This window comes from Elephas maximus, chromosome 2 (assembly GCF_024166365.1).
Source record: "Elephas maximus indicus isolate mEleMax1 chromosome 2, mEleMax1 primary haplotype, whole genome shotgun sequence".
NCBI lineage: Eukaryota > Metazoa > Chordata > Mammalia > Proboscidea > Elephantidae > Elephas > Elephas maximus.
In genome coordinates this window covers 173610088-173627336 of record NC_064820.1, presented here as the reverse complement: position 1 = coordinate 173627336, position 17249 = coordinate 173610088, and the positions used below count along the sequence as shown (strand labels likewise).

General features: G+C 40.0%; 1 protein-coding gene across 1 annotated transcript; it reads left to right on the top strand.

The window, feature by feature from the left end:
- The first annotated feature begins 1380 nt into the window (after window positions 1–1380).
- MED7 (mediator complex subunit 7) lies at window positions 1381–10988 on the top strand. The gene is made up of 2 exons (XM_049874207.1): window positions 1381–1466; window positions 7490–10988. Exon 2 carries the CDS (start codon window positions 7507–7509, stop codon window positions 8206–8208), a length of 702 nt encoding a protein of 233 aa, XP_049730164.1. The 5' UTR covers window positions 1381–1466; window positions 7490–7506; the 3' UTR covers window positions 8209–10988.
- Window positions 10989–17249: the final 6261 nt, after the last annotated feature.

Genomic DNA, 17249 nt, shown 5'->3' with positions numbered 1-17249 from the left:
ACCGAGAAGTATCTGAAGAACTGAATTCCAGAATAATCTAAATGACCAAATTGTGTCAAATGCTGCTAAGAGGAGTAGTAAAACGAGAACTGAGAATGGCCATTGAAGGTCATTAGTGTAGGTCACTGGTGACCTTGACAAGAACAATGTCAAGGGAAATGAGAAGAGCTTATTTGGGGTATGTTCAGAAATTATGGGTTATCTCAACAAATAAACTGAGATGAGGGAAAACTGAGATGGAGAAGGAACCTATAGATTAGAAGGAAATTAAAAGACACAGTCAATTACAAAAGGTGGACCTTATTTGGATCCTGAGATACTTGAAATTTGTATACTGGCCTCATATTTGATATTAAAGATTTATTGTTAGTTTATTCTTAAATGAGATAATGATACTGGTTATGTTAAGGAAATGAGTGTATATTTTTTGAAAATGCATGCTGAAATACAGATGAAATTACGGCTAGTAGTTATTCAGGGTAGTGCTGAGCATACAGAAATTGATTACACTATTCTCTCTGCTATTGTGTATATTAGAAATTCTTCACAGTAAGTTAAAAAAAAAGCAATGAATCTTATTTTTGAGGAGGTAAAACTGCTGCAAACTTTTATCAGAATGAATATTAATCTTATTTTTCACAAAAACATGCTGATTTTCATAAAAGCTACCCATTTGTTCTGCTCTGTTAAAATTCATCTCTACTTGTATTATTTGGTCCACAGCTCTTTCAAGACTCCCACAAATTTAGAAATTTGTGCCACTTCTTACAAAAATAACCTCTATAAGAAACCTTTAAGTCTGAGTCTTTTTTTTTTTTAACTTGGTAATTTGTTGCCTGGAAATATTAAATAGACCCTTCTGAATTCCTAAATGAAAATAAAAGTCAATGGATGATGAAGAATGAAGATTCACAACATGTAACTCCCAAGCATGTTAACAAATATACCCTTATTTAAAAGAATTATAAGTACCATATAGAGTCCAATATCATTTTTAGTCATTTTTTACGTTATATATATTAATACGTATTTATTTATATTTTATATATTTACACTATTTTGACGTGGGTTTAGAGTTTTGTTGATATAATTTTTTTAAAAATTTTACCTGTATTTTCTAGTTTTTATACAAACCATATGGATGCTTTGTTTAACTGTCTTAAGCACTTTAAAAAAATTAAAAGAAAAAAAGGAACGGAGCCATGAGCCTCTCTTTTTTATGACTGAAAATACACAGACCAGCAAGCTCACCTCCAACCCCTCCTAGCGGCTGTGCCTACTACGTGAGGCCGCGCAGGCGCAATAGCGACCTAGTGATCTGAGGCGGGACTAGAGTCTCGGGAAAAGACAGTCTTTTCCGCCAATCAGAGGACAGCGCCTAGGAGCTTCTTCCTGGGGAAGGAGAACGGAAATCGGATTTTGGTGGCAGTGGCTAAGGCGGCTACCGGTGTAAGCCCAGAGCTGAGGTTAGTGGATGGCGACGGCTTGGGGCTCCGGTCTGCGTGCGTTTCTTCTTCCGGACCCTACTCCTATTTCAGAGCTGGGCTGGGGTTGGGGGAGGCCTGGGGAGGCGCGCCGTCCGAGGGTGGCCCTCCTTTTTCTCCCCTTCCTTCGGAGAGCTCGGCCTCCCGACCCCCTGAGTGGACACCCGGCCGCAGGGTGCTGCCTGCGCAGCTGACTCGAGGCTTCGTCCGGGTGGGGAGACCGAGCCGCACTGAGGTTGAGAGCTTGGGTTCTAGGCCCCGCGCCGCCGGTTTTTTAAATTGTGTTGCCATGGGCGAATTATTTCTTCCCTCTGGCCCTTTGTCAAATGGAAAGAACCATCTCTGTCCTTCCCACATCAGGGAGCTAATAGAGGTCAGGGGGGCGATAGATCTCAAGGTTAATCGTCAGACTCGCCTGGAGAGGTTTTAAAAACGACTTTTCAGAGGCACTCTATAGACAAGCTGAATCAAATTCCTGGGGTGGGGGGGCCTGGAATACTTTTTTTTTTTAAGTCCCCAGAACGGAACAAACACTAAGAAGGTGGATGTTGAGTATGAACACCGGCTATGATGCGTGGCGCTGGTTTTACTAAAATGAGTAAAACACCATCATCAAAAAGCTCCATCTAAGAGGAAATGGAGAAATGAACACAATTTCTGTAATATATCAAGTCTCAGTGGTACAGTTAGAAGCTTCATAGCTTTGCTAATGAAGAGCTCTGCAACTAAAAGAATCTGGGATAAGAATAAGAATCCCCGCTCTGCCATTTACTAATGTTTGATCTGAGGCAAGTACTTTCCCACATTGAGCCCTGGGATCTTCATCATAGAATTATGAAAATTAAGTAAGGATATAAACAATGGTACCTGTCACGTAGTTGGCCTTTGGAAAATGGCGACTTAAATAGAGGAATGCTAATGGTGCTGGGGAATACATACAGGACAGGACTCCCAACCGAAAAAAGGTTTGTGTGGGGTGAAACCTGGGATGTCCAAAATGTTATTTTGAAGTACCGTATGGATGGTGATTTCCCTAGTTTGATCATTATGCTGTGGTTATAAAAGAACATTCTGGTTTTTGGGATACACACTGAAGTACTTTATGGGTAAAGGATGAGTAGCCGCTAAAGCAAATGAGGAGAATGTTAAAATTTGGGAAATCAGGATGAAGAATATGAGTTCTGAATTTGTTAAAATAAAGTTTTAAAAAGTTGATTTAACTGTTTGCAACTAAGTGTGTTGTAAATAATTGAAACAATATTTATAAATGCCCCCCCCAACCACACACATACTCACCCATTTTTTCTAAATGGCTGTAGAGTATTAGACATTGTATTTTATCCAGTCCTCATATTGATGAAGGCATAGGTTATTTTCAAATTTTCCTACTCTTCAAACAGTGCTATGTTAAACATCCTTGTACATGTTTTTGTGTACTTGTACCAGTATTTTTATAGGATAAATTTCTAGAAATGGGATTGTTGGTTTAAAGAATATCAGCATGTAAAATTTGGATATTGCCATTTTAAATTCCAAATACCTACTAGGTTCCTTTCCCATCAGCTGTGCCTGAAAATTCCCCGTATTCTCTTGGGTGGTATTGGCTTACCACTTAGGGGAGTCATGCAGTGGTAGTGATGATGGCTGCTTCCGTGAGAGCTGCAGTGAGTGGGTGCCCTCCACCTGAGAAGGCATACCTGCTGGGCCAGAATAGCTAAGGGACTGCTTCTAAAGTTGGGTGACCACTCTGAAGAAACTGAGAGTGTGACCTCTGCTGGAGCCTGCTATGTAGGAAGTGTTCAGACATTTGCTGAATGATGGGATATTTGAGATCTTTATAGTCCATTAAATGAAAAATAGCATTTTAAGTTTTGTTCTGAAAAATGTATGTCTGAACATTTTCCCACCTTTATTTGGCATTTTTCTCCTTCTCATCCTTTGTCTATTATTATTTTTTAGCATAGATTTTAAAAAACTCATTCAGTGGCTATTTTGATGATCAGGCATTTCCTAGGCACTGTTTGAGGTGCTGAGATAGAATTGTGAACAAGACAGGCAGAATTCCTGATACTATGGTGCTTTCCTTCTAGTGGGGATGGAGTCTGAAAATAAGTTTTAAAACATCAAAATAAAATGTTTAGTATTTACTGTTATGTATTGCAAACATTTTTCTCCCAGTTACTATCTTTTAAAAATTTGCTTACGATATATTTTCCTATGTGGAATTTTTAGTTTTGTTTTCTACTAAGATTGCAAGCAATACTAAGATGGAGGCAGTGTCTAGAAAAATGGTATAGTGTAGTATTTAAGAGTTTTAGGCTCTGGATCCTTACTCTGCTACTTGCTCAGTGACATTAGGCAAGTAGCTTAACTTTTCTGAGCCAGTTATCTCATTTCTAAAACTGAGGCAATAAGAGTACCTTTTGCAGATTTCTCACAACTATGAGAAAAATATTTAGAACAGTGTCTGGCATATAGTGTACGCTAAAATATTAGCTATCATTGTAATCATGTTGCCTGTATACTCATTTCATACAGAAAAATATTTGAGAAATGCGTACTCATTAAGGATGTTTGAGCCTACTCTCAAATTCCCATTGATTGGAGCCCTCTTGAAATGGATGGAGCTGCTCAAATATTTATAAAGGTCCTACCTGCAAGGCTGTGGACGTAATGAGAACTATGATTATCACAATCCTTCCCCTCCTGGAGTTTACAGTCTGATGGGAGAGAAAAACAGGATACTAGTACAGAGAATAAAAGAAGACCTACTGTTGATCTCGCTGTTTTGTGAAAAGGTGATAGTTTAAGCTAATGCCTGAAGCCAGCCCCATGCTAGGATCAGGCAGAAAAACATTCCAAGCAGAAAGAATAGCAAGTGGAAAGGCCAAAGGCAGAAGAGCGTGATACAATTAAATCTGAAAGAATGCTAGACTGAAGACAGTATTGCTAGTTCACTACAATAATAGACAAGATTATACTGGCTACTACAAAGAAGAACAGTAGTGAAAGCAAAAATATTCCTGGGAAAACTATTGTGTTCGGCCAGAAAGAATGGTGGCTTGGCCCAAACTGATAAATTTGAGATGCAGAAGTTAAACAGTCAATAGGACTTGGTGACAGGTGTGATGGGGAGTAGGTTGATAAAAATAGAGGATTAAGATAACCTTGAGGTTTCTGGCTTGAAACACTAGGTGTGGATAGTGGGGACATTTTACTGAGAGGGAAAGTTTAAAAACTAGGGGAGAGACAGGTTTGAAGTTGTATGTATGATGAGTGGAATCAGATAATTTTCTTTTTAATGTCCTATAAGGCATCCAGATGGTGCCCAGAGAGGCAGTCTGAACTGGATATAGAAATGAGGAAGTCAAGAACATACAGATCAGGGTCTCCCCACCTTGGCACTTCTGTCATGTTATGCCAGATAATGCTTTTTTGTGGGAGGCTGGCTTCTGTGTAACAGCATCTTCAGCTTCTTCCCGTTAGATGCCAGTAGCAGTCCCTTCCCTAGTTATAACAACCAAAAATGTCTTCAGACCTCACCAAATATCCCTTGGGGGGCAAAATTGTCTTCGGTTGAGGTCCACTGATATACCCAGTACCCAGTGCCGTCGCCACTGATATAGATGGTATTAAAAACAATGGAATTGATCTAGATCACCTAGGGTGGAATAGAACAAGGTTGTTATAGAACAGGGTCTAAAACTAGTGACCTCCAGATCACAAAGATTGTATATATACAATCTTTCACATGAAACTCTGGATTTCTGCCCTCTCCCGGAAAATCAGGAAACTGAAGAACAGTGAACCTTTATTCCCACATGAATGTTATTATCTGGAGGCTTTGAGATATGGCACGCATACATTTTGTTCACCATAATCCCTGCCCCCAAGTGCTTCACTCTTTATTTCCTGTCTTTTCCCTTTGATATTTGAGTTTGTGCTTCTCTAATTTAGAGAGGAAGCAGGGCCCAGGGCACAGCATTAACATTTTGGTAGACCAGAATAGGCAGCAAAGGAGACTGAGAGGGAGTGGCCAGTGAGGGAGGAGGAAAACATGAGTGTAGAGTCACAGAAGCTGAGGGAAGAGGAAAAGTGTTGAGAAGGAAGAAGCAGCAGCAGTTATGCTGCTAAGAGATTAAGATGAACACAGAAAATTATCCATTGGATGTGGCCATGTGGTGATCGTTGATGAGCCATTTTAGTAGAGTGGCAGGGAATTAAAGCCAGATTGGAGAATGACAAAAATGAGTATGCAGAAGACTAGGAAAGCAGTGAATTAATGGGTTGGTACAGTAGTCATAATGAAGGAGCCCTGGTGGCGCAGTGGTTAAGAGCTCAGCTGCTAACTGAAAGGTTGGTGGTTTGAACCCACCAGCTGCTCTGCTGGAGAAAGATGTGGCATTTAGCTCCTATAAAGAAATTTTTTTTTCTTTCTTAAAGACTACAGCTTTGGAAACCCTGTGGGGCAGTTCTGCACTGTCCTGTAGGGTCACTGTGAGTCAAAGTTGACTCAACAGCAATGGAATAGTCGTAATACAGGTCCTTGGGTGCCACAAAAGGAGCCCTAGGGGTGCAGTGGTTAAAGTGCCCAGCTGCTAACAGAAAGGTCAGCGGTTTGAACCCACCAGCTGCTTCATGGGAGAAAGATGTGGCATTCTGCTTCCTTAAAGATTTACAGCCTTGGAAACCCTCTTGGGCAGTTCTGCTGCGCCCTGTACGGTCTCTATGAGTCAGAATCGACTCCATGGCAATGGGTTTTTTTTTGGTTGGCGCAAATGGTTTGCCTTTGACGACTACTAACCTAAAAGGTTGGCTGGTTAAACCCACCCAGAGGCACTGCAGAAGAAAGGCCTGGCAATCTGCTTCCTAAATATTTCAGCCAAAAAAACCCTATGGAGCACATGGGGTCACCATGAGTCAGAATCAACTCAATGGCAATGAGTTTTTTTATAGTCAGATTAAGAATGATGCCCCCTTGACTCTTTGCATCACTCACTGCACTACCGTGGCTTGGTAGAAACTGAGAGCTGCTCTCAGTACCTCACAAGTTCCAAGTATAGAAGTGCCTCTGGAATACTGCTTGCCCCCTCTGATGTTGGAGGATGTTGTTATATCTTGAAACTGATAAAAACAGTCCAAAAGAGTACTGAGAGTCTTCTCATTTTATGATATTCATAGGCTTAAAATGGCATAAGTAGAGAGTATGTGGCCATGGAAGATACATTTGGATTTGAAATTTCTATAGTAGATGTAGAAACCCCGGTGGCTTAGTGGTTAAGCGCTACGGCTGCTAACCAAAGGGTCAGCAGTTCGAATCTACCAGGCACTCCTTGGAAACTCTACCGGATAGTTCTACTCTGTCCTATAGGGTCGCTATGAGTTGGAATCGACTTGACGACACTGGGTTTGGTTTTGGTTTTTATAGTAGATGTAGAAAGGCTACTGAGTCCATAAAAAAATTGTAGGATACATTGTGGGGGAAGAGGGTATAGAATTAAATTATCACTCATCCAGGAAACTCAGATGATACTAGGTGTCTGGATGTGAGCAATGTTAATTTTGTCAAAAGTGTTTATTAGAGTTATACTTAAGTGTTTGTTTTTGAAAATCAACCAGTAATATAAAATAAAAGTGATCGAGCCGTAAGATGGGGAGACAGCATGTGTAGTTTGGCTATGAAGAGGAGTAGAGAAATGGGGCTTATAACTGGTGAGGGATGTGGAATCAAGATTTTTTTTGAATAGATGGGAGGATCTTAAGGTGTATTTTCCGTGCTAATAAAAGTATTTAGTAGAGAAGAAAAAATACTTAGATGATTGAGGATATAATGCTTAACCGGAAAAGGATGGGAGCCTTTTCCCGTTATAAATATGTTTAGAAACTATAGGCTTCTACTTGCCTTGGGCTGCACCCTGCCAGAGGAAAATACTCTGTCTGTAGTCACTAGATGTGACAGTGTTTGTTTCGTAATTCTACTCTAAATCTTTGGTTGATTTCCATAGGTTCCTGATCTTCCACAATGGGTGAACCACAGCAAGTCAGTGCACTTCCACCACCTCCAATGCAGTACATTAAGGAATATACAGATGAAAATATTCAGGAAGGTCTCGCTCCCAAGCCTCCACCTCCAATAAAAGATAGTTACATGATGTTTGGCAACCAGTTCCAGTGTGATGATCTTATCATTCGCCCTTTGGAAAGTCAGGGCATTGAACGGCTTCATCCTATGCAGTTTGACCATAAGAAAGAACTGAGAAAACTCAACATGTCTATCCTTATTAATTTCTTAGACCTCTTAGATATCCTGATTAGGAGCCCCGGCAGTATAAAACGAGAAGAGAAGCTGGAGGATCTTAAGCTACTTTTTGTCCACGTGCATCATCTTATAAATGAATACCGACCTCACCAAGCGAGGGAGACTTTGAGGGTCATGATGGAGGTACAGAAACGTCAACGTCTTGAAACAGCCGAGAGGTTTCAGAAGCACCTGGAACGAGTCATTGAGATGATTCAAAATTGCTTGGCATCTTTGCCTGATGATTTGCCGCGTTCAGAAACAGGAATGAGAGTAAAAACTGAACCAATGGATGCTGATGATAGCAATAATTTTACTGGACAGAATGAACAACAAAGAGAAAATTCTGGTCATAGGAGAGACCAGATTATAGAGAAGGACGCTGCCTTGTGTGTCCTAATTGATGAAATGAATGAAAGACCGTGAAGGATATTTCTTTTTTTTTTTTTCTTGCCTTTCTTCTGTCCTTTCAGTGAATAGCATTATATATTGCTTTTCTTTTGTCATTTTGGTAAATAGCGTTATATATTAGTTTATTTTCTTGTGGACAGTCTTAAAAGAGGTATAACTAAAAGTCATATAAATGACTTTTATCTTGACTCAAACTTTGTCAATTATGAAACATTACAGGCAGTAATTTAAGTTTATAGCAAGCATAGACAAATGGGTACCCTTACATTAAGAGTCATCACCTTAAAAAGCAAAATGTTTGCTGCTATTGTGTGGGACATTCCTCTTTTTGGAGCTGCAGTAAAACTTTGAAGATGTCCTCAGTAATAGCAAGCTTTTGTTCTTGAAAAGTAGAGTTGTAATTTGCTTTAAGTATGATAAAGAATTTCAAGTTGTGTAAATGTGAAATTATGAAATCTTTAGACTTATTTCACTTAAAAATTTGCTTAACATCTCTAAAAGGTAGTGTAACACGTTAAAAGAGAGGAATCCGGTAGAGTTCATACAACAGCAACTTTATTTTTCCTCATGACTGCTACAAACCCACTGTCCCAGCCTCTTCTTCCCATTCTGGGTGGAATATTGGGTGGGTTTCATAACTTTTTTTTACCCCAGTCACCAGTCTTTTGGTTAGTTTTAGTTGGAAACACATTTTAGTAAATTAAAATGTTGATGTAATTAGCTACACATTTCCTTTAAAGCTAAGTTCAGACTTGCTTAAGGCTGCAGCCTATAATGGAGAAGGGGCTTGGTGGCAGAGACTGCTAGCTATCCATCAAAGGTTCTTGCTACCGTGAGATAACGTTGCTGAGGTGTGGTTGCACAGCCAGGGAACACATTTCCTCGGCTCTCATCCATCTGTGTCAGGCCATGTGAGTAAGTCCTAGATAATGGAATATGGTTGTAGGAATCCAGGCCTGCCCCATTAAAATTTCTTTAATGATCTTCCATTCTCTACTCCCATCCACAAAGTGATCCACACCCAGGATTACTTTGGAAGCCCTTGAAGATGGCAAAGGTATAGTCAATTTAGGTCTTTGCATGACTATACTAGGTCCTCCTTTCATCAGTCTCCACCCCTCTTTCCCCAGCTGTTTAGACTTTATGTGAGCAAGAAATAAACTTGTTTTGAGCACTGAAATTTTATTTCTGTACTTTCTTCTCTCCTAACCCTCTTCTGCCAAACAAGGTCTTGGTAGAAAGTCTGCCTTGTATTCGAGGATCTCTGCCTGCGGTTCTCTTAATGTAGGCCAGTGGTTCTCTAAGTCTTGAACCAGCAGCATTAGTATCACTTGGGGACTTGTTAGAAATGCTTATTATCAGGCCCTTCTCCGGACCTACTGAATCAGAAACTGGGGATTGGACCCAGCAAGTTGTGTTTTAAAAGGCCCTCCAGGTAATTCTGATGCATACTCAAGATTAAGAACCACTGATGTAGGTAGTGCCTTTTCCCAGATGTTTGCTTTTGATTCCTGACTCAGCCCCTGGTTCCCAGCACATCACCCGTCAGAGATTTGCTCTATTAAGGTCTCATTAGTCCTAGCGCTAGCAAAGTCCAGTTTAAAATAGCTGCAGACCAACTCTGTGTATCAAACATTCATGCATCATTTGCCTTCACAAATTTTGGGAGTGCGAGCTGCTCCCAAGCACACACCTATTTATCACAAGGGCAGCTATTTGGCCAGTCTGCCATCTTTACCCTCCCCCTACCCTGCCACCATTTGTGGTATAGACCTTTGGGACTCCAGAGACTAGGGGACAGTCCAGCTCTCTTGAGCTTAAATCCCTCGTGGGTGAGCTAGACAGAAATTGCACAGCACTTGAGCAACTCTCAAAACTTTGACCTCAACCCTTTTATAACCTTGAGAATGGTGGTGTGCTAAAAGGGCCAAAACCAGTTTTTGATTGCTTTTCAAAACTTTAAATGCAAATGGCTACATTTAAAAAACTATGGAAATCACATTATAGCGTTTTTACAAGAGTCAAAACAGCCATTTGCATATTAATTGGTGTGGAAGGAGGTTGGGGGTGGAGGACTGCAAGATTAAAATCCTATGTAGAATCTTAGATTTAGACCTCTGGAGAATCTGATCTTGCAGGCCTGAGGGTGGGACCTGACATCGCCTTTTAAAGGGTTCTGACGTGAATCCCATGATTTCTGTGATTACAGTTTAATGAACAAGCAGTAGTGGTCTGATATTTGTCGCAAGTTTAAAAGCTTATCTCTATAAAATCTTTCAGTCTACTGAGGATTGAAGTACATATCTGCACTCCTGGTTATAATGAATACTCCTGAAAGATTGGTTCCTCAAAGTAAAATATCTGGAAGAATCATCGGAGTGGCTCCTGATATTACCAATCATGAAGGATAAATTGAACAGCCAAATCATGGGGTGGACAGGGAGGGTCTCCAGGGCAACTGGGACTCAAACTCCGTTCAGACCCTCTATCTCCGGTATCAGGCTTCTCTCTGTTAGCTTTATTCTGTTTACATATCAGGTTCTTTAATGGTGTGGGGTGGACAACATGACTGCTAACAGCTCCCCAGCGCTAAGTCTTTGTATTTCTACCTACCACTGTCTGGCAGCTGCCTCTGAAAAAAAAAATAAAATAAAATAAAAAAAAGTGGAATGCTGATAAGTTAACCTTAATTTGGGAGGAAGTAGGGATTATATAATGATTCCAACTGGGACCTGAGATCCTGTAAGAATTCGACAGTCCTCGCTATGGTCCATGTACAGGGGAAGCGATCCACCTTTTAGGGGAAAGAAGGAGTGCTGAGTTGACAATACTGTGGATATCCAGAACAGATTAAGCACATGTAAACTCTCACTGGCAAAAATAGGTTGTACTAATTCATATTCCCTTCATCTGTGTGAGAATCCCCCCTCCCCTATTCATTTATTTCCTCACTGTAGTCATTTAATATTTATTGTGGTTGTCTTTATATCTGATACTGGTTTAGGTGTTGAGCATTGGGTAGGGCAATGGAGAAAAGACAATAAACAAGGAAACGAATTGATTTCTTAAGGTGGTAAGTTTGTGCCCTAACTACCCAGCCATTATAGGACCTCAGAATAATATTGCCAATTAAGTTTGTATTTCCTACTCAAAATACCTTATCCACATTATCTTCTTTTTTTGAGGTATGTTTACATGTTCATATTTACTTTAGATACTTAGCAAAGCATCTTCGACTATTTTTGCTGTGCTGTGTTTCAGAGAAAAGACCTGTGCTGAGCTCCGTTCTCACAAACAGTAAATGCAAGTGTTTCATGAGGAAATAAAAAGTTGGCATGATTTGGATGCAGAGAGGCTAGTATGGCTACAACATACTGAGGGAGGATAGTCACCCCCAGTGAAGCTAGAGAAGTAGAGGAGGGCAGATGAACAGAATTTAGAAAGTCAAGGGGAAGATTGGTTTTGATTGTAAATCTGATGGAAGATCAACAGCAAACACATAGCAGTTTGTTGGCACTGTTTACATACATAAAATCATTTTATCCTCACATCCCAAAGAAATCAGTATTTTATTTTGCTGAGTTTTTGATGAGAGTTTACACAGCAAGTTAGCTTCCCACTTGAAAATTTCCGCACAGATTGTTCAGTGACAGTTATGTGTCACCATTCTCTTCGTGTTCTGTTTTTTCCACTCCCAGCACTCTAGTTTCCCTGGCCCGTTACCTGCTCATCTTTGCTTTTGAGCAACTGCTGACTTTTTGGTCTGATACTGATGGTTTTTAAGTAGAGCACCGATCTTACAGTAACATCCTTTATTTTGTGTGCCACTTTTCTTTTTCGCTAAAGGGTGATCTCAGGTGGTAGGCTCAGTTCTAGGTTTAAAGAGTGTCTCAGGGTGATTTTCTCAGGGTGTCCTCTATTCTCTATTGCTCCAGTTTGTCTGCCTTTTTTTAAAACAGAATTTGAGATCTACTCCAAATTTTTCTCTCATTTTATCCGGGACCATCTATCATGACCCCTGTCAGTAGTGGTAGCTGGGCACCATCTAGTTCTTCTGGTCTCAGGGTAGATGATGTTGTGACTTGGGTAGACTTGATTCTTCTCTGAGTTTTTTGTTACCTTCTTACTGTTTTGCTCCTGTTAAGTAGAGACCTGTAGTCATGTCTTAGATGGCTGCTTACAGGCTTTTAAGACCCTCAGACCCCACTCATTTCTCCAGGATGCAGATGATGATTTTTGTGAACTATTTATGCCAATTGACTAAGTTATCCCATGAGGCTATGGTCCTAAGCTTTCAAACCCAGAAAACCAATGTTGGAAGGCATTTGGTTATGTTTGAGGAGTATCCATATTTGTGTTTTAAATGAATATATGTGCCTGCACCCTTGTGTATTTACATGTACCAATGGGTTGCTATGAGTTGGAATCAACTCAATGGCAACGGGTTTATAGATACTTCAAAGGACCCCTGATGGTGGTTAAGAATTCGGCTGCCAACCAAAAGGTCAGCAGTTCGAATCCACCAGCCGCCTCTTAGAAATCCTATGGGGCAGTTCTCTGTGTCACTATGAGTCAGAATCAACTCGATAGCAGTGGCTTTGATATTTTGGGTTTATAGATACTTCAAAGGAGCCCTGGTTGCACAGCGGTTAAAGTGCTTGGGTGCTAACTGAAATGTCAGTGTTTCAAACCCACCAGTTGCTCCACAGGAGAAATATGTGGCATTCTGCTTCCGTAAAGATTCATGGCCTTGTAAACCCTATGGGGCAGTTCTGTTCTGTCCTATAGGGTCGCTATGAGTTGGAATCGACTTGATGGCGTGGTTTTGGTTTTTGGTTTATAGATACTTCTGTTCTCACCTATGTACAAACCTGTACCTGCCTGTATACCAATATGCCTATGCCCATCCATATGTGTTCAAGCACTCATTTTTACTTTTGTTGTGCTGTGCTCACTACATGTACATTCAGTGCCACTTTTCCCATCACCAAAAAAATATTAAGTCTCTATGATCTAAAGTGTACTTTCCCCTTCCCTCTTCCGCCCTCTTCTCCCTGGTAACCACCAATGAACATTGGTCTCTCTATATCTATTTTTGTCTTCTTATAAAAGAGGGATCATATAATGTTTGTCTTTATATGCTTGACTTATTTCACTTAGCATTATACCCTCCTGGTCCATCAGTGTTATAATACGTTTCACAGATTCATCATTTTTTTTATGGTTGCATAGTATTCTACTGTGTGTATGTACCACAATATGCTTATCCACTCATCTACTGATGGGCACTTCAGTTGTTTCCATTAATTTTCCATTGTGAGTAAAGTAGCAACGAACATAGGTGAGCATATGTCTGTTGGTGTCATTATTTTTAGGTCTCTAGGGATTGCTGGATCATAGGGTGCTTCTTTTTCTAGTTTTTTGAGAAAGCACCATGCCATTTTCCATAATGGCTGTACCATTTTACAGTCCTACCAGCAATGGATAAGGGTTCAAATCTCCCCACATCCTCGCCAACATTTGTTGTTACCGTTTTTTTTCTTTTTTATCGGTACCATTTTAGCTGGGGTAAGATGGTATCTCATTGTAGTTTTGATTTCCATTGCTCTAATGGCTAATGGGAGCTCTGGTGATGCAGTAGTTTAGAGTTAATTAAAAGATTGGCAGTTCGAATCCACCAACTGCTCCTTGGAAACTCTATGGGGCAGTTCTACTCTGTCCTATAGATAGGGTCATTATGAGTCAGAATCAACGGCAGTGGGCTTTAATGGCTAATGATCAGGAACATCTTTTCATATGTTTGTTGGCTGCTTGGATGTCCTCTTTGGTGAAGGTTCTATTCATGTCCTTTGCCCATTTTGTGATTGGATTATTTGTCTTTTTGTTGAGTTGTTGCTGTTTTCTATAGATTTTAGAGGTTATACCCTTACTGGATAAGTTGTTTCCAAAGATTTTTTCTTAGTCTGTAGGTTATGTATTTATTCTTTTAATAAAGTCTTTTGATGAATGTAAGTTTTAAATTTTTATGAGGTCCCATTTATTTATTTTGTGTTCTATTCATGCATTTGCCATTCTGTTTGTTATCCTATTTTTGCATAAGATTAGGTCCCATAGTTTTCTTCTGGGAATTTTATGGTTTTAAGCTTAACATTTCAGTCTTTGATCCATTTTGAGTTAGTTTTTGTGAATAGTGTGAGGTATGGGTCCTGTTGCTTTTTTCTGTAGGTGGATATCCAGTTTTGCCAGCACCTTTTACTAAAGAGATGTTTCCGGCCCCTGAATGGACTTGGCCCCTTGTCAAAAATCAGTTGTCCATAGATGGCTGGGTTTAATTGTGAGTTCTCAATTCTATTCCACTGGTCTATGTGTGTATTGTAGAACCAACATCAGGCTGTTTTGATTATAGTGTTTGTATAGTATGTTTTGATATCGGGGAGTGTGAGGCCTCCTTATTTGTTCTTTTTCTTCAATATTGCTTTGGCTATTCGGGGTTTCTTTCCTTTCCATATGAAGTTGATCATTAGTTTTTCCATTTCAGTAAAGAATGTTGTTGGGATTTATATCAGCATTGCATTATATCCGTAGGTTGCTTTAGGTTTTGACATTTTCACTCTATTAAGTTTTCTAATCCGTGAATACGGGATATCTTTCCGTTTTTGTTGGTCTCCTTTAATCTCTTGTAGTACTGTTTTATAATTTTCAATGTATAGGTCTTTTATGTCTCTGATTGGATTAACTCCTAGGTATTTTATTGATTTGGGGGCTATCATAAATGGTATTGTTTTCTTGGTTTCTTTTTCGGAGTGGTCTTTGTTGGTGTAGAGGGACCCAACTGATTTTTGTGTGTGGATGTTGTACCCTGCAACATCGTTAAATTCTTCAATTAGTTCTAGCAGTTTTCTTGTGGAATCTTTAGGGTTTTCTATGTATAGGATCATGTCATCTGCCAATAGAGATAGTTTTATTTCTTCCTTTCTTATTTGGGTACCTTTTATTTCTCCTTCTTGTCTCTTTGCTCTGGCTAGGACTTCCAGTACAATGTTGAATAAAAATAGTGATAATGGGCATCCTTGTCTCATTCCTGTTCTCAGAGGAAAGGTTCTCAGCTTTCTTCATTGAGTATAGCGTTAGCTGTTGGTTTTACATATATACCCTTAATTATGTCGAGAAATTTCCCTTCTATCCCTATTTTGTTGAGAGTTTTTATCAGGAAAGGGTATAGATTTTTATCAAATGTCTTTTCTGCATCAATTGATATGATCACATGGTTCTTTTCCTTTGTTTTATTTATGTGGTGGATTACACTGATTGATTTTTTAATGTTGGACCACACTTGTAGTCCTGACATGAATCTCACTTGATCATGGTGAATGATTTTTTTTTATTTGTTTTTTGATGTGTTACTACATTTGTTGCCCAGAATTTTGTTGAAAAATTTTATACCTATGTTCGCAGGCGATATTGGTCTGTAATTTTGTTTTTTTGTGATGTCTTTGCCTGTTTAGGTATCAGGGTTATGCTAGCTTTATGGAAAGAGTTTGGTAGTATTCCTTCCTCTTCTCTGTTTTTGAAGAGATTGAGTAGGGTCGGTGTCAACTCTTTTCTGAATGTTTGGTGGAATTCTCCAGTGTATCCGTCTGTTCCTGGGCTTTTGTTGTTGTTGTTGCTAGCAGCATTTTGATGACATCTTCAATTTCTTCTTTCGTATTGGGTCTGTTTAAATTTTTCTACCTTTTTTTGTGTTAGTTTGGGTAGGTACGTGTTTCTAGGAATTTGTCCATTTCATCTAGGTTTTCAAATTTGTTGGAGTATCAGTATTTATTTTTATACTCGTATTACAGGTGAGGAAGTGGACGTTGGGAGGGGTTATTTAACTTACCCAAGGTCACCTAGTTGTGTGGCGCAGCCAGAATTGAAACTAGGCATACATCCATGTTACTACCTTGCTCCTGCATCATATAGTTAATAAATTATATAGGTAATAAGTAGTGAAACCAAGAGTGGAATCTAATGTTTTGACTCTAAAATTCACACTCTTAGATACTACACGATGCTGGGCTGAGGAAGGGAGAGATTTGTAAATTTTTTCCTAATGTGTTTAGGCACTTACGTCTTAGTTGACTCCTTTGGGTATCTTAAGGAGATGCCATGCTTATAGCACTAATCTTCCTAAAAATCCCACTTAGTAGGTATTATTCACATTTTATGGATGATGAAAATAAGGATCAAAATTTGTGATTTGCCCAGGAGGTGTATCCAACTTAGAATCTAGGATCTGTCAGAAGTTGGCAAACTTTTTCTATAGAGAGCCAGTTAGTAAAGTAAACTAAAAGCATCGAGGACCATATGGTGGTATCTGTTTCAACTACTCAATATGGCAAGAAAGCAGCCTATAAAATTGGTGGCGTGGCAGAGATATCTGACCTTTTCTAACTTTACAAGGGGGAAGGAGAATCAAGATCAGCCACCCAAGGCCAATTCCTATGAGGCGGAGGTCAAACATACTTCCCCACTCTAACCTTTTTATCTATCAATTTTGATATCAGCCATCCCTCTTATGGCCCTCTGTACTTCTCTGCTGGGTTTGATAATTCGTTGCAATGGCCACACAGAATTAATGGGCCATACTCGCAGTTATGGGGGTTACTAGAGAAGTAACAGGTTACAATTCAGGATCAGGAATGACTCAGGATACAGTTCTTCAATAAGGGCAGCCTCTTCTTAGCCATGCCTGCAGGCAAGCCTCTCTCTGGCTCTTGGCCTCCCGTCTCCTCAGCCCAGCCTCTGCTCAGGCAAGTGTTACAATGCTCTTTAGTTCCACCAGTAAGTGCCCAGAGGCACCGCATTCTACCAGCAAGCTTCAGCCTAAAGGCATTCGGCTGTCTCTTCCATGAGTCTGCAAGACTAGCTCTGCTGAGGAGGGCCCGGCCTGAGGCACCCCCACTCAACCAGGAAGCCTTCTGCCTGAAGGCGATCAGCCCTTTCACTCTGTGGGTTGGCACACCAACTGTAACTGCCTTGCTCCATGGGCCGGGAAGTCCACTGCACTGTCTCCT

Coding starts and splice junctions, on each gene's coding strand:
- MED7 (XM_049874207.1), top strand. CDS start 7,507: ATGGGTGAACCACAGCAAGTCAGTGCACTTCCACCACCTCCAATGCAG.